Source organism: Streptopelia decaocto, assembly GCF_964273445.1.
Source record: "Streptopelia decaocto genome assembly, chromosome: 2".
In the NCBI taxonomy this organism is placed as follows: Eukaryota; Metazoa; Chordata; class Aves; order Columbiformes; family Columbidae; genus Streptopelia; species Streptopelia decaocto.
The window spans coordinates 161,380,258-161,404,573 of NC_138655.1; the positions used below are offsets into that span (position 1 = coordinate 161,380,258).

General features: G+C 49.2%; 1 protein-coding gene across 1 annotated transcript in view; it reads left to right on the forward strand.

Moving 5' to 3' along the window:
* Positions 1–2,511: 2,511 nt before the first annotated feature.
* Positions 2,512–24,316, forward strand: part of WNT9A (Wnt family member 9A) — a 58,157-nt gene continuing 36,352 nt past the window's right edge. The window contains exon 1 of the mRNA XM_082045535.1: positions 2,512–2,644. Within this exon, the coding sequence (XP_081901661.1) occupies positions 2,550–2,644 (95 nt within the window). The 5' untranslated portion in view covers positions 2,512–2,549. The remainder of the gene's footprint in view (positions 2,645–24,316) is intronic.

Consider the following 24,316-nt stretch of genomic DNA (forward strand, 5'->3'; position numbering starts at 1 on the left):
ATCTGCAGCCCTTATTGCCTGTTCTTCAGCTGGAAGAGTTTGGGTGGGAGGCTAAGGACATCCAACGTGACCCCAGAGCTGGTTCTTATCTCCCAAACTCTCCTTAGTGAAAGGCCTCTAGATGGGGCTTTAATGCAATATTGCATTAAAGTCCAGTGCTGAGCTGTGATTGCCCGTGGAGCCCGGGGGCTGCTCAGCTTGGGGACACATGAGGTGGTGACATGGTGCCACCACACCCCAACCATCAGCATGAGGGAACTGAGATATTCCCAGACCCTGGTAAATAATGCGGATTTATGGAAGACTTTTGTTGGATTGGATTTGACTCCCCCCCAGGATGTTTCAGCCCCCACCACAAGGGATGTTGAGGCTTGTGATGCGAAACCACCCAATCTCATCCATGGATGTGCAAAGGTTTGCATAGTGCTTTTCCACAAGGCTGTTTTGCAAAGGTTCAGTCAGGGACTGGGCTGACCTGTTTTAGACATGAAAAATCAAAGCAGCTCGCCCCTCTCCTTCCCTCTTCCCCCACGCTTTTATTCTGAAAAGAAGCAGAACCCAAATAGTTTGCACAGTGCTGGAAATGCCTGAGCACACGGCCAGTGGTGGGAATAAATTCACTGAGTTCCCAGTGCCGCTCCAGGGGCTATTCCAGGACAAAAGGTTCGTCCCTATTAACCCACCCCCTGCATGGTTCCTGAATCGGTTTGTCTGCGAACTATCGGAGTCAGACACACCAACCCCACCCCGGTTATCCGAGGGTCTCTCTGTCTCATCACGCACCCAATTGCCACCTGCTGGACACATCTCTGTGGAGCTGAACGGCTTAAACCCCCTCCCAGGGACAGTGGCTTTTGGGACGAGAGCCAAGTGCCTGCGTGTCCTCCTGTCTGTGTCCCTGCGGGGACACGTGGTGGTTCAGCACCGTGACACACAAGCGTGCTCAGGAGCAAAACCTTTTTGCTCTCGCATGGCAGCAAGTGTAGAAATTACCTTCAGGATGACGATGAGGGTGACGTCTACTGGCCTGGAACAACGCTGCCACCGAGCACTGGTGACATTTAGGGCATTAACTACTTCCTGGCTGGGGTGCTCATTGTGCTGTCTATGCTTCGGGGTCTCTGTGCTCCCCTCTGCTGCACCAGTGATCACTGGGGTGCATCACTCTTGCACAGGGCTGGGAATGTGTGCACAGGAGTGCGTGATGCCTTTCCACATCCGGCCTTTGCACGACTGGATCAGCCCTCGCCCATCTTGCCTCTGCAGGGCTGTCCAGCCTTTGAAAGACTGACAGGCATGTCTAACCTTTGGATGACTGTCCAGCCCTTGCACAACTACCCAGTTTTGCACAATGGATCATCACTACCTGAAGCCCTTGCATGCCTCGTCACTGCACACCTGGCCCTTGCACACCTGTTACTTGCACAACTGCCTATCCCTGGCACAACCAGCGCTTGTGTGACTACCCAGCCCTCGCACAGCTGCCCAGATGTGGCACATCCACCCCTCGCACAGCTGCCCATCCCTGGCACATTCAGCCCTTGCACGACTGTCTTGTCTCGGCACATCCAGCCCTTGCACTGCCACCCCTTCCACACCTGGCCCTTGCACAACTGCCCGACCTTTGCACAGCTGCCCATCCCTGGCATAGACAGCCCTTGTGCACCAGTCCTTCGCACAGCTGGCCAGATGTGGCACACGTACCACAGGCACAACTGCCCATCTCTGTCACGTCCAGCCCTTGTATGTCTACCTGTCCCTTGCACAGCAGCCCAGATGTAATACATCTTCCCCTTGCACATCCACCCCTTCCACAACTGCCCATCCCTGGAACATTCAGTCCTTGCACACCCAGCCCTTGCACAGCTGGCCAGTTGTGGCATGCCTACCCCTTGCACAACTACCCAACCCCTGCACAAATGCTCATTCCTGTCACATCCAGCCCTTGTGTGAATGTCCATCCCTTGCACAGCTGGCCAGATGTATCACATCTTCCACTTGCACAACTGCACATGCCTGAAATGTCCAGCCCCTGCATCATTACCTATCGATTTGTACAGCTGGTCAGATGTGACACATCTTTCCCCGTGCACAACTGCACATCCCTGAAACGTCCTGCCCTTGCATGATTACCTATCAATTGCACAACTGGCCAGATATAACGCATCTTCCCCTTGCACAACTGCACATCCCTGACACATTGATCCCTTGCACGCCCATCCCTTGCACAGCCAGCCCTTAACCGTCCAGTCGTGTCACACCCAGCCCCGGGACACTCAAGCCGGGGACACCCCGGCTGGGGACACCCCCCCATTCCCCGCCCCGTCCCGTTCTCTCCGCCCCGCCTCCCCCCCATCTCCCGCCTCCCGGGGCGTGTCCCCCCGCCCCTCCGCCACAGCCCCGCCCCGGCCCCGCCCCGCCCCGGTCCCGCCCCCCCCGCCGGTCGGGCTCTCGCCAGCGGCCGCGCTATAAGAAGCGGAGCGGGCGGCGGGGCCGCAGCGGGCGCGGCGGGGGAACGAGATGAGCAGCGCCGGCGCCGCCGCTGCAAGATGCTGGATGGACACGTCCTGCTGGGATGGCTCTTCTCCTGCGCGCTCCTAGGGCTGCTCGCCTGCGCCCCGCGGCCCTCCGCCGCATACTTCGGGTAGGTGCCCGACGTGGACGCGCCCGCACCCCCCCGCCTCCTCCTTTTTAACTTTTAGTATATTTTTGCTTTTCTTCTTTTTTTTTTTGCATTTTGTCCGCGCAACCTGAGGTGGGGATGCTGCTTTCTTCCCGCACGGTGGGTGCTGGCATCCAATCCGCCGGCTCTGACAGCCGCCCAGGGAGAGGGGCACGGGGAGGGACAACCCCGTGTCTCTTCCCCGTCCCGCCGCTCGGAGCCGGGCGACTCTAATCCCCTGGGTGTTCTGCCGGGCTCCTCGGGAGCTGCAGGTTGCTGCCTTGCGGGGGCTGCCGCGCTTTTCCCAGGGGCCGCCGGCAGAAACTCTGCGGGCGAGGGAGCGTCTGGTTCTGCCCTTCCCCGACGGGGCGGGCGGCGGTGGGCTGCCCGAATGGGGACCCATAGCGGGGCGGCCTGGGGACATCGGCTCCAGGTGAGTGCTGTAACCTCCACCATCATGAGACAGCCCCGAAAAAAACTTTTATTTTATTTTATTTTTTTTTCCCCTGAATTTAAGTGCATGTTTCAACATCAGGTGCTCCAAGCCGGTCCCGACATCACCCCGACGGCGTTATAATTATTTCTTTTTTGTTTTGGGGGGTAGCATGCTGCTGTCACCAGCCTGGCACGGTGACAAAGCTTTATTCCCGAAGGAGGTGAGGGTTCAGTGCGGCGGTTGAGCGCGGAGAGGTGCGGAGCCGGCGCGGAGCCTCCGCATCCCGGCGGCGCTCACCTGTGCGCGTTACAGGGGCGCGGCCGGCAGGGGGCGCTACCTGTCCGAGCCGCACCGCGCAGGTGGATCCCGGTCCCCCCCAAGATCCCCCCTCCATCCCCCTTCCTGGGCCTGGGGGGCTGAGCTGGAGGAGCCGAATAGAACTCACTCACGCCCTTTTTTTAACCCACTCTGCAACCGCAGCTACCTTGCAATGCTTCAGCCTGAAGCAGAGGGTTCTCTTGGCTTTCCATCCCTGCAGCCCCCTTTTTGCATTTTGGGGTGTTGTGAAGGCGCTTTGTAGCTGTTTCTTATCTTCTTATAAAGACTTATCCCCAAATGTTGTCGGTTAGTGAGGGGAGTGGGATGCGAGCACCTGAGTAAGAGGTTTGGGCACAAGTTTGCTCAAGAGTGATGGTTCTTGCTGCTTTTTGGGATGTTGTGCTGTGACCGCTGGTAGGAGCCACTGGATCAGCACTGGAGAATGTTTTAGCAGACTTGAGGTTTCCCCTCACCCCCCCTCTCTTTCCAGTAAAACAAATCCTGGTGCTGAGGCTTGTCCATTGCTTGTGGTCTGGCAAAGTTTTCCAAACAGTGCTACTTACATCTTCTGTTTCCAACTCAAGAACCATTTAACTTCCTGCTTCTGGGGCTGGTTTTGTGGGGAAACAGCCTGTCCTGTGTGCTCAGGCTTTTAGGAAAAGCCCTTTTTTTTCCCCCCAGCAGCACACAGAGGGCTATACTGAGCCTGCTAGCTCGTCTGTCTGCCCAAGACCACCAGCACTGTGCAGTTGTACGATGCCTCAGGGACTGACAGGGCTTGTAAGGAGTTTGGCTACAACTCTCACGCTAATCCACGTGGTGCTGGTATCTGCTGTAGGGCAGCAGGTAACTCATTCCAGTCGCTTGCTTCTGGGATTTCTCTTTTTGGCCTCGTGTGGCTGGTGTAGGTTTTAATTTCGGAGAGAACACGTTGAGCTGAGGGAAAGCGTGCTGCTAGGTCTGTCCTGACCGCTCTGGGTTATTCCCTCTGTCTCAGCGCAGCTGCTGTTTCTGATTTGAGACTCCCTGTCTGGCAATAAGCAGGGGAGAGGAGATGCTGCCAGATGTGCGCCCCAGCCAGATGTGCACCTCAAGTGCTCCAGGGCTGCTGTGGAGTGCGGTGAAGTTTGCTTATGCAAAGCATCCTGCTCTCTGGTCAGAGCCACAGGGAAGGAGCAGCATCTGCTGCTAATCTCCTCTTTGTTCTTCCAAGAGGCTTAAAGCAGAGATTGCACTTGCTGAGCTGCTGGGGACATGGGGGAACAGTCAATGCTGAGGTCCAGGGTCCCTGCTAATCCCTGGTGATATGTGATCTAACAAGTGTGCGTGGAAGAGCTGAGCCCTCCTTGCTGTGGGCTTCTGTGTATTGATAAGAAAATAAAACTTACCTGGGAAAAGCTGTCTGTCCATGCAGAGCTCTTGGTGCCTCTGCAAGTGTTCTGTGAAAGCTGGTATTAGCCCTTCTTGCTATGTCTAGAGAGGAACTACTCCAGGTGAGGAAGCACATCTGTATTCTAATAAATCATTCCTTAAAAAGCCTGGATGCATCACCTTTTGCTCAGGGGCTGAGCTGGAATGAATGTGCTCAGTTAATGTAACTCCCTTTCTAAGCAGGGGAAGGGACACTCCTTCCCAGTCCAAAGCATCATCAAAGCCACCGTGACACCTCTTGGTGGCTTGTTAGACCCTCTGCTCTGGGTGCCAGCATCCCCGTTGGAAGAGGTGGTTGGGAGCAGAGCGCAGCAGGCGTCTGTGTTAAACAGATGTCACGCTGTGGCTGCAGCTTAGCTGCTCCGTTCCGCAGTCTGGTGGGGAATAGGGACAGCTGTGGATGATCCCTTCCCACCCCTCTGGCCCCATCCCCAATGTCTTATTTCAGGGAAAGAATTCAGTGTCTCCAAATGTTTGGCCTCGTGGGGGAATTAGTGCAGGGGGGACAGAAAACGGGCATGGTTACATGATAACAAGGTTGTGTCAGCATGTAGTTATGCCTGTGTCTGCCCCAAAGGGGCAGCTAGTGAGTGGGAGGGGATGCTGGGGTGGGAAGACCATGGCTGGAGGCCACTGCTTCTCTCTGTGTCTAGCTCTGGCATCTTAGAGAGAGGTATAAGCAGCCAAAAATGATAAATGCCTTCTGGAAGTAGAGCTTGGTGTATGTGAGATAAGACATTGGTGCATATGAGACCCTTGCTGCTGATTTGCTCCATCCCCAAGCTGCCTGGTTGGGACAGATGCTGAAGGTAACAGTTCACTGTCCGGGGTGAAGGGAGGAACAGTCTTGTCCCTTGCTTAGGGTGATGCCGGCAGCCTTAGTGCTGCTCCCTGGGTGTTGCTGACCTCCCTGGTGCAGGAGAGAAGCAGGTGCCACCTCAACCTGGAGCTGGTACACAGCAAAGGCAGGACCTGACCAGATGCTGATGTGCAGCTGTGAGCAGAGCTGGGTCCCTATAGACACCTACTCTGGAGGGGGTCTGTTAGCCCTAATTACTGGAAAGCATCTGTTTTCAGGGGTGTGGTGATGCTACAGATCCTAAGTCTTTAATACGAGTATCCTTGATGCTAGAGAGGAAAAAACATGCCTGCAAAACTGAGCAGGACTTGATGGCTTGTGATGTCACCCATCGGGATGTTTGATGATGAAGGGAGCATTTTAGGGTAGGAGCACGTATGGGATACTGTTACTGGCTGATTTTATACCAGAAGGGGAAGCATTGCATTGAGATAAGCGTCAGCCGAGACTGGCTTGTTGAGATGCACTGGCTGTTCCAAAAGTGAAGCCTGCTTTTTATGTCCAGCCATCTCCCCTGCAGCTGGGCTGTCTGAAAACTAATTTGCACCATATTACGACTGGCTGGCGGGGGTAGCTTGGAGCAGCCCCAGCCTGTTGGGATCCCTGAGAAAGCATTGCATTTCACTTTTCTCTCCACTTTTCTCGCGCATGACAAGCTTTGGGTGTGGATACCTCCCTTTCCTCTCTCAAATGTGGCTGGGGGGCGGTGGAACTGCTGTAGCAGCATCTGGGAATCGTGTCGGGTCTTGCAATACTGGGCTTTGGAAGTGGCAGATGATGAGATTAGCCATGCTGGGGTGACAGGCTGATTAACTTCAGTCCCCCTGTGCACTGGTGTTAGTGGGAAGGCAAACTGGCCCATAGGAGCTTGCTGCCTGGTCTGTGGCTCTGAGGTTGCAACCTGTCCAGACCATAAATCAAAACCCCTCTATTTCTTTCTGATTTATGGTCTGACTCAGTTTTGATGCACCTCCCTCCTTTTTTTCTTTGTTTTATTGGTTTCTGCAGCTCAGACTTTTGCTCTGCTTTCCTCCCGCAGCAGAAGGAGCTGAGCAGCTCTGCTCCCTCTGCAGAACACTTGTCAAGACAAGTAGTAATGTTACAAGTGGCTCATGCTTACATAGTGTTTATATTGACAGATTGCAATGTTCTTCGTAAATGTAACCGATCCGTACACTGCACGCAGGCAACAGGAACCCTGAAATGCTTGAGTGGGGTAGAGGGAGGGAGGGGGAGCATAACTTGTCCTAATTTACTAACACATCACTGGTGAGAGCAGGTTCCTTACTGCATGGTAGGGTGTTTAAGTGTGGGAAGTGCAATATATTTATGTTCCCATTCACAGATGCAGAACAGGTACCTTGCTGTGCTTTAGGTGCTGCTGGGGTGGAAATTTTAAATGCCCTGCCATTCAGGGTGTGATTCTGCTAAAATTACTTAAAACACTGAAGTCGAAGGGGGTTATTAAGGGTTGTGACCACCCTGATGGAGTGGGCTCTTAACGGGGCTGCGATTTCGCACGAGTTGTTGAACTTTGTCACTACAAGTGTGTGGCATCAGCTGGAACGTCATCTCCAATAAAAGCAAACCCACTGGTGCTGGCAGGCTTTGACTGACTTTTTTTTTGAATTTTTTTGTTTTTAATATTTTTCCCCAGCCTGTGGGATATGCAGGTGCTAACACGGCTTGTTGCCTATCAAGAATTTCTCTACCTGTCACTTGATGGTGGTGTGGGGCCACACGTTTTTGCTTTCGGCCGGAGGCGTGTGAACTTCTCCGGGAAGCTGTTGGCGTCGCCAGGCCACAGCGCGTTGGCTTTTTCCAGACACGCCGGTTGTCTCTGGCGTGTGTGTGTGTGTGTGAGAGATGGAGCAGCTGGTTCTCAGCTACAATCACCCCCCCCAAATAAAAAAACACCACAAAAACCTGGAGTCGGGTGGTGAGGAAGGAATGTGGCACGCAGGCAAAACACAGCTGGAGCGTAAGGAGGCAGCTCCCGAGGCTGGGAGAGCGGCTTTGCCATCCCACCCTGTGGTGTTCTGCCTGTTTCTAGATGGTGATGCTGGTTTTCAAGGTGCTGGATTTCTGGTTTTTCTTGGAATAGGAAGGGTGTGCATAACTTTAAAAACGTATTTTTTTGTTTTCCCCCCTCTGCTTCTTCTGAGCTGAATTAATTGTCACGTAGAGACTGATCTGAGTCCTGGCTTCTCCCCCGAAGTTGTTTTTTTTTGGGTAATTTCAAAGTGTTTAACCCCCATTCTTTTGCAAAGGGGGAACCCCGTGCCTACAAGAAGCATTTGCGTTGTAGATGCTTGAAGGTGGCACTGGATATGATGAAGTGCCATAAGGGTGGTGACAAACCCAGGAGCATTTGGAAAGAAGTAACTGTGTGTGCAGCTTGTGTCTGCCAGACCTGCATCTTCAGCCTTGGGGACCAGGGTCTGGCCCAAATTGGGCTGGGAAGTAGCTGTAAACTCCTTCCACCTGCAGCATACTTAAAGGATGGAGCAAAAACTTATTCAGAAAGGGATTAGTACATCTTAGACTTAAATACTAGATTGACCATGTTGCTTGGGCCTTGGGAACCACTACGTTGTGCCTCAGTTTCCCTTATTGGACAGACAGAGGAGCTATTCCTGTCTGAGCTCAACTAATAGTGAACATTGTGTGTGGCTTCTGTGTTCAAATATTGCATGTGTTGGGTTTTTTTGCAGGGATCACCAGTGCTACAGTGCTTAGGGGGGCAAGATGGCTTGTTAGGAGAATATTCAGTGTATACTTGACAAAGCGGGAGGCCAGTGACTTTCTGTAGTGTGACTGGTGATGCAGAAATGGCAACCAGGAATCTATAGGACTCTGGTCTCCTGGTGAAAGGCCTGGTCAATGATTAACTTGCTTTCTGGAAGCTGCGAACAACAATAAAAGGGAGTCCAGCCCCACAACCCCAACACAAAAAGCCCATGAGTGTTTAATAATTAAAGGCTTGTGCTTTATCGCAGAGTAATGAGAATTGCCTTAAGGCTTATTCAGTGGCAGGTAATTGAATTAGGTTGTGGGATTGGGAAGGGGGAGGGTTATATGGAAGTTCTGGAAGACTACATGGAGAAGCCAATGTGATGCTCCTTAGTTTGAATCTTTCTGACCAAACTTGGTTTTGTCAGTCTCTGCTGCTTTCTTAATTTTTCAGTCTGTTTAATCCACTGTACTTGCAGACTTGGTGTAACTGCCTCTTGGAGAAGATGTTCCTGTCCCAGGGATGCTCCATTCCCTTCATTTAGGGAGATGCTGGCAGTGTTTTTATTCCTGGTGTTTTCCTCTGTGAAATGTTGATATTTAAATGCTCCTTGAGAATTTTTTGGTGGAAAAGCCAAGCCAGAAGACACTGAACTATGCTCTCTGTATTTATGGAGGAGTCTGATGAGCCAGAGGAGATACTGAACCACTGAGCATCACCAGTGTTCCCGCTGCAAGAGGCAGTTTCTGATGTGGAGCTGACCAGAGCTGCACAGGGGTGGTGGGACCGAAAAAGCTCAGAACTGAGGGCTAAACTTGCCTGCCCTGTCTCTCATGTTCCTGTGCATAGTGGCTTTCTAAGACATTGTTAGGCTGGAGGAGGGTTTTGAAGGTTTTTTTGAGACTGAGATGTTGGAATATTCTGGTGCGAGAGACTGTCTTGAACATGGTCTCAGGCCACCAGAGGTGTAAGGACTTCTGCTTCCTGAAACCTGATGTAGACCCTCTGCTCCAGTTTCACAGGGCAATGTGGCACCTTCAGGGCTTGGGTTCTCTGGTCACTTGAGTTTTCTAGAGCACAAATGAGACAGCTCATTTTAATGCTCGTTGCCTGAGGCATTTGAGAGGAGAAGGCTCTGAGCTATATGAGCTGGGTGAAGATGTCCCTGCTCATGGCAGGGGTTGGACTAGCTGAGCTTTGAAGGTCCTTTCAACCCAAACTATTCTCTTCTGTTGTGCATGTGAAGGCTCTCTGTGCCTAAGCACACAGGTACAGCTACATCCTGGAGAAAGCACTCTTGGGTGGGATGGAACTTGCTTACTTTGTACTAAAAGCCTATGTTAGACACTAACTTCTTTACCTCAAGTTCTCTGACTGTCCAGGTAGCAACCTGCCAGCTTCCCAGTGCTTCCCTCAGGGTATGTGTTGAAGCAGTCCAAGAAGTCTCATGTACCTGGCTTTCCAGGCTGCAAACATGCCGAGCCTCTGGCTTCCCTCCATAACGAAGCAGCCTTTCCTCTGCACAGCCAAAAAAAGCTCTCTGGTGGCTTGTAGCGCGTTAACGCAATCGGTTTCTCAATCTGAGCGAGAGGGCCTGTTGCTTGCGCTGTTAAATGCTGATGGGAGGCTACTGGTGCTGCAGGTCCCAGACCAGCACATGGTCTGGCTGCAGGCAGGACAGGTACGGTATATTTTCTCCACTGGATCCAGAACCAGCTCAGGACAAGTTGAGTAGGAGCTCAAAATTATGATGTTGGGTGGAAAAGGGTTAACCCTTTAGAAGCTGTTTCCCTCCCCCTGTTTTTAACCGTACATTTTAAGGTTCCCTCGGAATCATGTCTGTAAGTGCTAAGTCTTATCTCTTGAGATACTGTCATAAAATACACTTATGAAGTTTATCAGCTCGGTAAGCTTTACGTTTTATTGTAATGCGTGTTTGCACTGTGCTAAGTGGAACAGGGAGTATTTTGACTACATGGATAAACATAGCAGTTATGGGGTTTGCTTTAGCTGATAGAAAAATCTACTCTGACTTTTTTTTTTTTCCCTTAGCAGTTGCAGGGAACTCTATTTCAAATGGATCAAGCAGCTCCTGCACGTGCTATGTGGTCTTCTAGTCCACTTGTGACCTTAAATCATTATTCTCTAAGGTGTGGGGAGTAATTTGTTAATTCAGTTGCTGAAGGATTTATTTTGGGGGAAGGGGAAACGACAGGTTAAAAAAACTTGAACTCTTTCTTTGGAAAGAACACAGAGCAAAACAGCTCTTCTATACATCCACTGTAGAACATGCAAACTCAACAGTATCTGACATTAATGCTGAGTCTGTGCTGGCTTGGAAGGCAGCATGGAGCATGCAGTCCAGGTTGATGGGATGTCAGGCTGTATGGGAGCTGGCGTGAATTTTATGAGCGTATTCATTTGGCGTAGCTCATTACAATGGCATTAATTGTATAGCCAGATGCTTATGGAGTTTGGGGAAAACTGGGCTTGCTCGGACTTCTGCATTTGCTGTGCACTGGATGGACAAGTTTCACAATTGTAGCAATAGTTTCCTTTCTTGGAAAAACTGTTCTGAGTCTTCCAGAGACGAAAGTAGCATAATTGGGCATTTACTGTGCATAGTAGGAGGTAACATCTTGTGCTGTGGAGCAACATGTGATTTCCCCTACATGTGAATGAAGTACTGAGATGCCTCTAGGAATATGAGCTTTGCTTAAAAACCTGTCAAATGGCCCTGTCAGGCTAAGACAGTCCTGGGAAGACTGGGCAGAAGTTTAGCCAGAACCCTGGTCTGCTGTTTGACTAGTCTGAAATCAAATTGTGGAGCAACCTTCCAAGGCAAGTAGGGTCAAGACCAAGTCCTTTTGGACTCCTGGAAGAGGTCAGCTGATGATCAGAAGTTACTTTCCATTTGTTCTTGGTCTACTTAATTTTTTTTTTGCCATTGTTGGAGTCCAGCAAAATTAAGCTTCCTTTGAGATATGCAAGGGTGTGTTTTGAGTCTGACCCTTGGATGATGCCTTCATGTGTAGCATATGGGTAGGTGGGACAGGCTGCCAAGATGAATTACTTGGATGCACAGAGCTCATGGCTTGACATGGGGTTTCCTGCTTCTGTATCTTAAGCATCTCTTAATTTCTTCTCAAAAGGAAGGTTGTGACTTCTCCAAAATCATCAGCACTACCAGAGGAGCATCTACTGAGGCAGGCTCAGAATCACAGAATGTCAGGGGTTGGAAGGGACCTGGAAAGCTCATCCAGGGCAATCCCCCCATGGAGCAGGAACACCCAGATGAGGTTACACAGGAAGGTGTCCAGGCGGGTTGGAATGTCTGCAGAGAAGGAGACTCCACAACCTCCCTGGGCAGCCTGGGCCAGGCTCTGCCACCCTCACCGGGAAGAAGTTTCTTTTCATATTTAAGTGGAACCTCCTGTGTTCCAGTTTATACCCATTGCCTGTTGTCCTATCATTGGTTGTCACCGAGAAGAGCCTGGCTCCATCCTCCTGACACTCACCCTTTATATATCTGTAAACATTAATGAGGTCCCCCCTCAGTGTCCTCTTGTCCAGCTCCAGAGCCCCAGCTCCCTCAGCCTTTCCTCACACGGGAGATGCTCCACTCCCTCCAGCATCTTGGTGGCTGCGCTGGACTCTCTGCAGCAGTTCCCTGTCCTGCTGGAACTGAGGGGCCACAGCTGGACACAAGATTCCAGGTGTGGTCTCACCAGGGCAGAGCAGAGGGGAAACACATCATAGAGGCTCACACCTGTCTTCAAGAATACCTGTTCCAACTTCCAGTCAGAGCAAGTCCTTACTCTTTAAATTCCACCTCCACAAAGTGCCTTATTTATGTTCCCTGCTGTCACCCATCAGCTGGATGTGACAGATTTCCCAGCCCTGTGTGTGGGAGTTGTGCTGTCTGTTGCTGCAGCGTGAGTTGGTGCTACCTGACCCCTTGTGGGCTTGGCTGGAGGGGCTGTTGGTGGGGGGCTTGCAGGATCACAGGGTGCTTGTGTTACAGAGTGCCCGCCTGCTGAGCTCCGATGTGCACAGCCTGGTAGGTTGCTCTCATGGAAGAAATTGTTGCCCCTGAGATTAGTGACACCCTGTCCCAGGTTGGCCAGAGAGGTGGTGGATGCCTCATCTCTGGAGACATCCCGGACCAGGCTGGACGGGGCTCTGAGCAACCTGAGCTGGTGAAGATGTCCCTGCTCACGGCAGGGGTGGCACTGGATGAGCTTTGGATGTCCCTTCAACTCAAACTATTGTATAATCAGAGTGTCTGTGAGCCAAGTTCAGCTCAGGGTGGCGTTTTCACCTTGGAGCCAGGGCAGCTGGTGGGACTGAGTACCTGAGAGACATTTGAGTGGTTGCACTTAGAATAAGGATCCAACTTGGGCAAATCCTTTTGAGCTGGCTCCATTGGTGTTGCCTACAGCGACCTCTCCCAGGGTAATCAATGACTTAATGGGAACTTGTCCAGCTCAGGGACACAAAGTTCAGCTCATGGCTCTGTTGTAAGCCCAGCTGTGCTACAGTTCTCCAGGGCTGCCCATCTCTTCTGACGAGAAACCCTATCCTGGAGCCCAAACCCCTCTGGGGACTGTTGACCTGAACTGATACTTTATTTAAAAGAACTGACTTGTTTTACTTAATCTTGACAAAATTCTTTTCTAGACCTAATCCTCTTCCAGTGTAAGGTGAGATCTTGAAAACCCAGCAGTCTTAGAGCAGAGCTCTTTCTGTGTCTGTGGGCCTCTCTGTAATCAAAGGTGAGGGGGGAGGCAGGGATGTTTTTGGCCCCTGTCAAAGATAAATCTCCTGCTGGGAGCTCACAGGGAGCTATTTCCCAGTCTGTGGTTAGCAAGTTGATCTGACAGGCCGAAGGTGAAGCAGCCACTCGAGCCCGATTGCAGGGTCTAACCAAAGATACAACACTTCCTTTGCCTCATTAGCATGGCTGCGTTGCATCCCTGGTGACTATTTCTATCTTCTGGCTTGTCCCATGTTGACTCTGGAAACCCAGAGGCTTAGCGTGAGTTTGAAGAGAGGACTGAAGCTGAAGAGCTGCTTTTTGGGAGAGTGAACTGGACTAGACAAGGCTTTGAGCAGCTCTGGTCAGAGTTACATGGCTACTCTTTGTTTTGCCTGATTGAAGCCATAGTTTCTATACTGCTTTTTGTAGCAGATAAAAATGTGTTTATAGGCAGAGATGTCTCTGCAAGGTGCAGGACAGATGTTGTACAAAAGAATTAGGATTTGAAGGGGAGTGGGGCCAAGCATAATCCTGCATTACAGAAGGATCAACAACCATGCAGAAACAAATCTCGCTAAATGTAGTGGAGTTGCCTTAAAACTGCGTTTTGTCTCGGGGGAGCTTGTGGTCCCAGTCTTCCCCAGTGCACAGACTGGGTTCCCTGTTGTCTGTCCCAGACCCTGCCTCATGGGAGGCACCAGGGCATCCTCCCTCAGCACTGCATCCCTCAAGGCACTTGCTTGGGCTGCTGCAAAGCTCATGGAACAACTGAGAGCTGGCGCTGGGAGGGAGGAGGTGAGCTCGAAGGCTTGGCCTTTTCTGACTCATCATTTTGGGACCGCACCAAGCTCGATGACCCTGTTATGTGGTGACACTGGCCGTATTTTTACCATGTCCCCTAGCAGCTGGCTAGAGTTGGCATCTCTCCCTTGCAGACCGTGCTGTAGGCTGGGGGGCACACCTCGTGGTGTGGAGGTGGGTGGTGACCCCATCTGCTCCCAAAGCTGGCTGCTCCAGCATGGACCGTGGTGTGAGGCTGGTGAGCTGCTCCCAGGGATGCTGCGCTTCAGCTGATGTTGGATGGATCAGAGGGAGGGGCAGTTGGGTTGCCTTATCCAAACAGATGCTCTTGTCTGCTTGTGCGAGGCTGTTTACTCTGTTACCAGAGCTCTTTGGTGCTCGCCTTTCAACTGAAGTGGCTCTAAAGCTGGTGTCTGATCTGTCTGGATGTGTTCAGAGGCCAGGGTAGGTTTTACCTCCTTGCTCCGTGAGGGTGAAGGGAGCAGAGAGATTGCCAGGCATCTGCATGTCTTTGGGCACATTCTTTAACCTCAGGGTACTTGAGCTTGTAAAATGGGGCTGTTCTCAGGGAGAGCAGACTGGGAGCAGGGACTTGGTGAACTTCCCTTGGCTCTTCTTGGGACTCCAAAGAACTGCAGGGTCAGAGACATGGTGAACATCCCTTGGCTCTTCTCAGGGCCACCAAGAGCTGCAGGGTCAGGGACTTGGTGAATATCCCTTGGCTATTCTTGGGACCCCAAAGGGCTGTTGGACTAGGGACCACACCTGAAAGTGTCTGATGAAGCAGAGCCCTTTGGGTTGGAGTTACTGCTCCTGTTCCAGCAATAAAAAGAGTGCGATACAGACAAATGTAGGGGGGGCATCTACTGATGGCTTAGTGATCTCTGGAATTATAATAAGCAGGAAACCCCTAGCTTCAGCCTGCAAGATCTGACTGCAAAATGGACCTTGTAGCTGAGACTTCATTTTTAGGGGTGCAATGTTGTACCCACTGTATTTTTCCAAATGCTGGGAGATGCATGGCTGGGTTTTCAGTGCAGCTGCTGCCCTTGCATAAGGCACCAGCCACACATTGCTCTTGCTACTGTCAGCTGCCTGAGCGCCTCTGTTTATGCATCTAAAACTTGAAGGGCTGGAGAAGGAAGAAATCTGACCAGTGCAATGGAAAACTTCAATTCCCTGCAGTCCCAGGAGGAGAAGAGTAGCTTCAGGCTGGAGCTAGGAATGAACTTCATTTGTACGCTGCCTTGCCTCTCCAGGGGGAGCAGCCAGGAAAAATATCAACAGTTCCATTAAAAAGTCTGCTGGTTTGCTAAAGTAGTGGAATAAACATACCTGTAGGCATAACGGCCTGAACCGCACAGGAAACATTAACTAGAAACGAACACACGCAGACTTGCTCCCTCTCCCCCTGTATATCGACCAGATAAAAAAATACTGTGCGTCCATGGTAATGCGTAAATCAAACAGCAGCTGGGGGGATTATTCTTAGCTGGGGAAGAACTGGCTTGGATCAAACAGAGGGGCTCGGTGCTTTCCTAGAAAGGCAAAACCTGTGCTGAGCCTGTCCTGTGCTGCTGCCTGGTTTGGGGGAGGGAGGAAACTGGGGCAAGATGGGTTTTGGGGTGGTTGTTTGCTCTCTCTGATTTTTATTGCCCCTTCTTAGCTGCTTTCTGTAGGAGCTGAACTGCTAGGACAAGGGGCGATGGTTTTAAACTAAAGGAGGGGAGATTCAGTTAGACATGAAGAAGAAAGTTTGTACAATGAAGGCGGTAAGACCCTGTCGCAGGTTGGCCAGAGAGGTGGTGAATGAACCATCCCTGGAGACATCCCAGGCCAGGCTGGACGGGGCTCTGAGCAACCTGAGCTGGTGAAGATGTCCCTGCTCATGGCAGGGGTGGCACTGGGTGAGCTTTGAAGGTCCCTTCCAACCCAATCTACTCTGTCATTCTATAGCCAGTTGAGTCCAGTTGAAAAGCCAGGGTGGAAACCAGTGGGAAACTGGTTAACACCCTAGAAGCTTGCAGAAGAGTGGGTCATGTGTGATATGGTACTAAATGGGGAAACCAAGCCCACCCAGGCACCAGTATGTGGTGGAGGTGGTCCCTTTAGTCCTCCACTGAGCTCACAACACATCTCCTGACATCTCTGGGACAGGGGGTATGGAGATCTGCAAAATCGCGTTATGTATTTGAGTGAGGTGATGTGACCTTCAAGCTCAAATGGGAGATGCTGCCAGCACTTTTTTTGGACCAGCAACATGGTCCCTGAGCTTCCCATAAAAGCAGCTTCCCCTTGGCCATACCCAGCATATACTGTATGTACAAGAAAATACATGTGGAAAATGCTTTCAGTTGCAACCAGATGGCACCTGTCAAGCACAACTAGACATTTCTATTAGTGTTCTTGAGTGTCTTGGACCACTCCCAGCCTCTGGATAGCAAAATAGCCCTGCTGTAGCTGTCCTCCCAGAGGCAGATTGATGTGATTATTGCATGCTAAGAGACAGTCCCTGTGCTCCCAGGCCTCATCTGCACAGCCACTTTAGCACAACTAATCTGAACTGACTTTTAAAGTGGATTAGTTCAATTACTCTTAACTAGCCCTGGTGGAAACACTCTCCTTGGGGGATTAAAGATCCTTAATTCACTTTAACGTACTTTATTTCAATGCAAATCAGGCTAAACTAAATTAAGGGCACTTTAGAGCCTTGTGTGGAGGCACTTCTTCAAAATTGATGTGGTTTAACCACCCCACTTTGCATTCCTGTGCTCAATTCATTCCAGTTAGCGTTCCTGAAGTGTCCCCTTACAGATGACTAATATAGGCAGCCTCTGGGATATAAAGCTGCAAACACATTACCTTAGGCTGATGTGTGAACCGGCTCCTGTATCTGCTGATTCAGTGCTTAAAATTGCCCAACTAGGGTGTTTTAGAGATGTTTGCTCTCCTCTGTTTTTTTCACTCTTCATTTTTCTTTTCCAGATTTTGCCTTTTTTTAAAAAATTCTTCAAACCAAGCTCTTTGCTTTTTCACTTAAAAATGCAGAGCAGTGAGTCACACAGCAGTTTTTCTCCCCTGCGCTTAACTCGCTAGATGAAATATAAAATGAGGGTACTTCAACAGTGAACTCATCCTTTTAGCTCAGTAATTTAACTCTCCAGTTGAAGATGAGCTGTGGTTGTGAAAGAGATTGGCCTCTGTTTCCCTGAAGCCTGAGTGAAAAATAGACATTATATCTGTGTTGCCTTGGGCAAGCGGGCAGGATAATTCTTTGCTTTGGGGACAGCTGTGCAGGACAGGGGTTTTTGTCTGTGTTTTAAGTGTCAGAGAATGCATGTGTTGGGGGGAAAAAGGTGAATCCTACCAGCACCAAGTGAGGGGAAGATCCTTGAGCAGGAGAGGGGGAAATTATCATGTTATATTTTTTTCCTTTATGCAGACCCTAAATATTCTGGTTTTGCTTTCCCACGGGGAGCTGAGGTAGCACTGATCCCTCTGCAGATGATCTCTATCCCCTTGCCTGTATCCCTGCAGTCCATTAATTGATTTAATACCATCCTGACCCCTTGAGCTTCACCTGAGCTCCCTGTTTTGCGGCTCTGGGTCCAAATTTAATCCCTGCTGAGCAGCTGCCAGCAGAGTAGGGAGGGGAGGGCTGTTTGGCACAGCTTTGCCGTTTTTCACAGGGATGGCGGCTGAGGAAAGGAAGGGTTAAACCTGAGGACTGAAATGAGTGCAGACATTGCTCTTGGTTCGGCTTCTTCAGCCTGCCAAAGCAAAGGTTTATTTTGCTAATAGCCCTGTGTAACTTCACCCTGTGCTACTCGCATCTCCTCCTGCTTATGATATTTTAGCTCTTCTACTTAGTTCAGCATCAGTTAAGAAATAGGTGAGCATTTTGGGTGGTCACAGGAGCAGCTGGAAGCTATATGAGCTTTTCTGGTGGGGAGGGAACAAATTTTCAGTTTCTTTAGTTTGGGTTTTTCGTGGCTCTCATGAGAAGTCCCAATGCCCCACAGGCTGTGGAGAAGGGAACACGCTTTGCACACAAATGGGATGCAGATGCTGCTGTGCTGGGGCTGTGAGATAACTCTGTGCTGTGATGCCAAAGCTCTGAAATCCCTCAAAGGACTTGCTGTGCCACCGTGCAAAGCCCACATCCTGCTTATGGCCATAAGGATGGTGGAGGATTTCTAACTGGGCATTTGGAGATGTTCTGGGTCTTCCTCATAGAATAATTTGGGTTGAAGGGACCTTCAAAGCTCATCCAGTGCCACCCCTGCCATGAGCAGGGACATCTTCACCAGCTCAGGTTGCTCAGAGCCCCGTCCAGCCTGGCCTGGGATGTCTCCAGGGATGGTTCATCACCACCTCTCTGGTCAACCTGGGCAAGTGTCTCACAACCCTCATTGTACAAAATGAGGGTCTGTTGGGTTTTATGTCAGGGAGTAGAGGTGAAAGGACAGTGCAGCCTGCTGCAGCTGGATTATGAATTTGGTCTGGAAAGGCCCCTGTTTGCAAATGTCTGAACAATCGCTGGCAGATGCTTTGCCGCAACAGCCTTTCAAATGCTCAATGAAAGGTGCTCTGCTGTAAACCTGGCTGTTTTCACCAGTGCTTCATTTCCTAGTGATAAAGATTTTCCTCTAGCATGTGATAGAAATTTCTGTGGCTGAACCATAAGCCGATTTCAGCTTATTTTCTTACCACCAATGGATTCCTCCTCCTCCTCTCTCTGTAGCATCTTGTGCGTGGCCGAAGAACATCACCATGTAGCTCTACAGTCCCCAGCCTTCTTCAGGCTTGGTCATGACATGGACACACACAGTGACAACATGGGTGTTTGCTGATGTAGTTATGCATTACATCTGGTTTCTCTGCCTAAGTTTCCTAGAGTAGTGATGTAAATCAATGGCCAGGTCTTTGGAGGTTTTTTTCTCGTACTCTTGCTGAAAGAATACCCTTACAAAGGGGTACTTGGAGTATTCTCTACCAGTATGGGGGAAAAAAAAAACCCAGTCCTATAAAGTTATATCTTTAGTTTTTCTTTCTTTATTACCTGAGACAAGACCTCTGTCTTGCTGAGTTTAGGTGGCAAGTCCTAATGAGTTTAGCACCATGAAGTGTTGGTGTTTCCTTCTTTGCGACATGAGGCCATTAACATAATCTTTAACATCTCTTAAGATTTTTCTGGGGACTATTGATCTGGGCTGTCCTGAAAAGAATACCTCAACTGATCACACATCACTTTTTGTATAAGCAGCCAACTCATAGCTTCACTCCTGAGAAAATGACAAGGTCTTACTTGAAAGGAGATGTTTAATGTAGGTACAAGTTTTTTCTTGGGGTGATGCTGTCGTTCAACCTCATGATGTATGAAAAGGTATGTTAATACACCTTGCCAAACTGTACCATCTGTAAAACCTCATCTTCTTGGAGTGCCTGGACAAGCCTGGGGTACATTTCCAGGGTAGCTCTTTGAAGACCACGCTTATACACAGTAGGCTTTTCAGTAGAAGACAACAAGTAGGGTTGTGGGAGCTGGGAGAAGAGGTATCCCAATAACACAAGAAGTGGTTGAGTCGCCATTCCTGGAGGGGTTTAAATGACATGTAGATGAGGTTCTTAGAGATATGGTTTAGTGCCAGTGTTACATTACTGGTTGGACTCCATGATTTTGAGGGTCTCTTTCCAACCAAAATGATTCTCTGATGCCATAACAGAAAAGAGAGGCCTGTGCCTCTGGGGAATTGCCATCCCTTTGTGCAGTGAGTTGGAAATGAGGATGCGCATTAGCTAATTAGTCTCCTGCTTCTGTCTTGGTGGTGTCACCCTTACTCAAAACTTGTGACCAAAAGACCTCAGATTGCAGTGATGGAAGGCAGCTGGCATTCAGTTGAGTCTGTAACCATCATCTAAAGGAGGTGCTTCCTAAAAAGCTGGGAATTGCTCACATCAAAGAGCAACCCACAGTGTGACTTTCTTCCCCTTGGGGCTGGTGGCAGGGAGCTCCAGGGCAACTTCCGTAAGTAGTCAGGAGTGCTGGGAACTCAAATGCAAGACCTGCACAGACCTGTGAAAGGCATTTTGGGCCCAAATGAAATGGTTCTGCTCAAGATGTGACCTCTTCCATTGTGCATTGCTATGACCATTGGGCGGAATTGTAAAGGAGCTGCAGGAGCTGGCCCTTACAATGTGTTTTCAGTAGGTGGAAGAAACCTGAACTTAATTCTCCCTCCTGTGAACCTTCAGTGTGACGGATGCTGGCCTGTGACATTCATGGGGTCTCTGGGGTTTCCTTGCTGTGTTTTCAGGCTGTGTAAATTGGTCTCTTCTTTCTCTTCCTGTAACGTGTCCATAGAGTTCAAAAGTATCTGCTGGAGAAGATAGATGCTCAACTTCCATCTGCAAAGATGAAGTAAATGGTGTCAAAATGGGGAGCGATGGATCAAGTGAATTATTTGTGTAAGAGTTTTATGGATATTTTGTGATTTCAAGATGCTAAGGACAAACCTCAAAGTTTAATTCTTGCTGTAATCAAGTGATGACTAAGGAGGGGACTGGGTGGAGGAGCTGAACAGAACAAAATCTGGGGTAGTATCCAGGCTGCTACCAAGTCCTGTCTCTGTGGCTACGAAGGCTGGTTTACAGGGGACCCAAGAGAGAAATTTCTTTGCAGACTAAGCTCCAGTTAGATGATGGGGCCAACATCTTCTCTGATACTTATAAATGTATCTTTGACAGAAAGACGTTCTCTTAAAATCACTGAAACCTTTTAAAATCAATGAAAATCCCTGTTGTAGGATCTTTATACATCCTGCTTAATGGGTTCAGCTTGGAACTATTTCTTGATCTCTTGCTGCCCTGTTTTCAGTAACCCCTGGACACCCTGTGGGCTGTTTTATTACATGCCAATATAATTTGGTAAGGATTTGTCCTTTTTAATGGTTTCTTTCCCACCTCACTTTTTAAAGCTGCTCTAATTCCATATTGCCCTAATTGTGATATGCAAATGTTAAAAGGAAAATCACGGCCAGTGTATTTTAAGATTCTTATGGGCAAGCAGACCCCTGCTTAACGTGGTAAATTTGGACAGCTTTTCTCCCTAAGGAAAATAAAAAGCCTTCCAAATCAAGAAATTATGTAAGCAAATCCGATGAGTGTGCTCTAAAATTAAACCTGCCTCACAAGCTCTGGGCCCTTCAGTGTGAAACCAATGAAGATTATTTTGGGGAGGATGTAAAGCCTTACCTGGGGAGTGTCCAGTGATGTCCTGAAATTTTCTCCCTCCATTGATCAAATCACCTGTTTGATATGACCAAAAGTGTAGGAACATAAAACTGTTGGGGACCATCAGCCCAGCACCAGCTCCCCATCATCCTAAATGAACCACAATAGGCGTTTAGCCCCAAAACTTCACAGAAGCACTGAGTAACTTGTCCCCTGTCCTCATGCAACTTCTGCCATGCAGCATCCTACTCAAAGGCATGACTGAAGATGTCCCTGCTCATTGGAAAGGGTTTGGACTAGATGACCTTTGAATGTCCCTTCCAGCCCAGCCTAATCTATGATTCTATGACTCTGTAGTGCTGTTTTAGGTACATGTGTGGTGGACCAAAGTGATGTCTCCTCATCTGTGACCCAAAATGTCTGGTGTGAGCTTCCTAAGGTTGGAGTTTGCAAGCTGTGTTACATACATGACAGTAATTCTAGGATGAAGGTGGCAAACTTAGAAAGGCTTTTACTTGTCTTCTTGCCATAAACCTCTGTCTTCCTCGCTCTGTGTGTATTGTGAGGATCCCTCTTGTTTTACTGTTGTCTTCAACCTCTCTTGTATTGTATTACATAACTCTTCTCCACTTTGCAGTAACATGAAGCATGTTTTTCCATGTTTTTCAGTGGTACATGGCCAAAGCTGCTCTGCAGATGGTCATTCCCATGCCGTGAGCTGTTTGGTAAAGGTCAGCATTATCCTCCAGTGATTTGAGTGTGTCTCCGTGAGGTTTCTCCATGGGGACTGTGGTGCCAAACTCCCATTGTGGGGTGGGAGAAGACCCTGGTCTCCAGCCATGGAGTTAATTGACCTCCTTCATAACCATTTGTGCTGAGATGGCTTTGGGATGCTGATAGGCTGGGGTGATCTGAAGGGGTTCATGACACTTCTTAAGGCTGAAGCCAGATATAAACACCTGGGAAGTCTTATCAGGGAGCACATCTTGTCTTATGGGCCTGGTTCTTGTTACGCCCATTAGATCTGTCAAATCAGCTGCACAAGGTATTTCCATTTGGGGGAAAAATTTCCCCTAATTTTGTTTTACTCTCCTGTTTGCACACTGATGACAGGTTTCTAGCAAACATACAAAGCATTTGTTAGTGTTGCTATCGTTTCCCTTTGCCTGAGCCGTTCTTTCTTTCTTGGCCCTTGATCCTCCTGAGCTCTTCCAGCTAGGAGACACTGAAATCACAAATGTGCAAATTACAGGATGGATAAACATCTTAATCTCATGGATACTTCAATCTAAATGTTTTCCAAGGCCCTTCTTCAAGAAGGATTAGCCGGTAACAGCATCTGAAAGGTCGTAGCCTCTCTTCGACTTGCTCTGCTACTCAAGATGCTAAACGTGTGTGAAAGCTTCAGCAAAAGGCCTGAGATGCCATTGCTGTTCTCTAAGGCTCCAGGGAACATCTGTGTGTCCTCTTGGGCTTTGGACACTCGTCTTGGAGTTCTGCCTGTATTAGCCATTGTGATAGCGTTGCCTGGAGCGCCCAAATGTGACATGTATCAACTGGCATTTTGGCTGCACTAAGTGTAAGATTTTTCCAGTGTAGGTTTATGTCTGTTTGTTTTCTCTCAAGCGTGTGCATATTACTGTTATGATTTATTTTTGGGCTGTAACTTTGGTTTTATCACTTGAAATACTTTGGAAACTTAGAGGGCTGCTTTTTTTTTTTTTAGTGTGTTGCAAGCCCTCTTTAACCTGGAGGAAAATTCCAGTGTGAAGAATGCTCTTGATTCACAAAGAAATTGTTATGGAGCTCTGGTGTAAAGGTTTCCTCTCATCTTTGTGTTGTTTGGGCCTTATGTTCCTCCTTGAAGCTGTTGTTTGCTTTGATAAAGTTGACTTTGCTTCTCCACAGCTCCAGAATAGATCAGAGTTTGTTATTGAATTGTCAAGACTATCAACATGGATCTCCTTCAGCAGAAAGCTGGGTGGGAAATTACGACCCTAGGAAACTAGTCTTGAGTACTTGCTTAAACTTTTTGACAAAGGGTGGAAGAAATGAATACAAATAGTGTTTTTGATAAGTAATATCAATAGTTGCATGCTAGGTTGGGTTATTCTTGCTCCCTTCTGTCCTGAGACCTGCAGTCAGCCTGTAACAGAAAAACGTTATGTGTCCTGGGTGTTGCTATAAAATAAAATGTCTTTCCCTGATTTTAGTTTCAGCATTGCTTATTGCTTGAGCTGCATATGCAGATGATATGCTGTTGGGACACTTTAAACCACTGCTATTTTGGGGCTGGAGAGGGGTAAACTGGAGGGATTCCTTTCTCCACCACCGAGAAAACAAATGTCACTCTGGGGATCTTGGTGGAGAGAGAGCTGGCAAAGCAAGTGAGATCCTGCCACTCTTGTTCCTGTGGTTCAGTCGGCAGATTCACAAGTGTAACCCATGCTCGCAGGGTTTCAGGGAACTGAGGTGTGAGATTTGTGGGTTGGCATCCCTTGGGGATGCAGGTCAGGGGATGCTGGATGCCTCCATAACCTCAGTAAGGGCTGGAGGGAGCCGGGGAGGCCGGTGGAAAGCTTGGCAGAAGCCATGTGCTTTTGCAGGGATAAGAGACCAAGGCTTGGGGGTGGGACTGTTTTCCTGACACGGGGCCAACTGGAAAGTCTCAAGCATAGATGAAGAAAGGGGAAGGGGGAATGTGATACCGTCTACCAGGGAAGGACTTAAAACCGAAGAGAAGGACGTAGCCAAGTTTTGTCGCAGTGCTATTGGGTTTCAGCTGCTGCTTCAGCAATGCTGTTCTGCAGTGATTTGCTTAAAGCGTTGGGAATTTCTAGTTCTGGTTTGTAGAACAGGCCAAAGAGTTATCTTGGTGAATGTATCTATTGAAGCTGACATTTGCATGAATCTCCTAATTATTTCCCTTCACCTTGCGTTCGTACCTCTCCTTTCAAATATGCTTTGCCACAGTATTCAAGGGAAAACATAACTCAGGCTAAACTGGAGTGCAAGTGGGGTGGTTCAGCCAGCTTTTAACTACTTTTGCCCCGACTTTCTCCTTCTGCATGTTATTTGGCCTT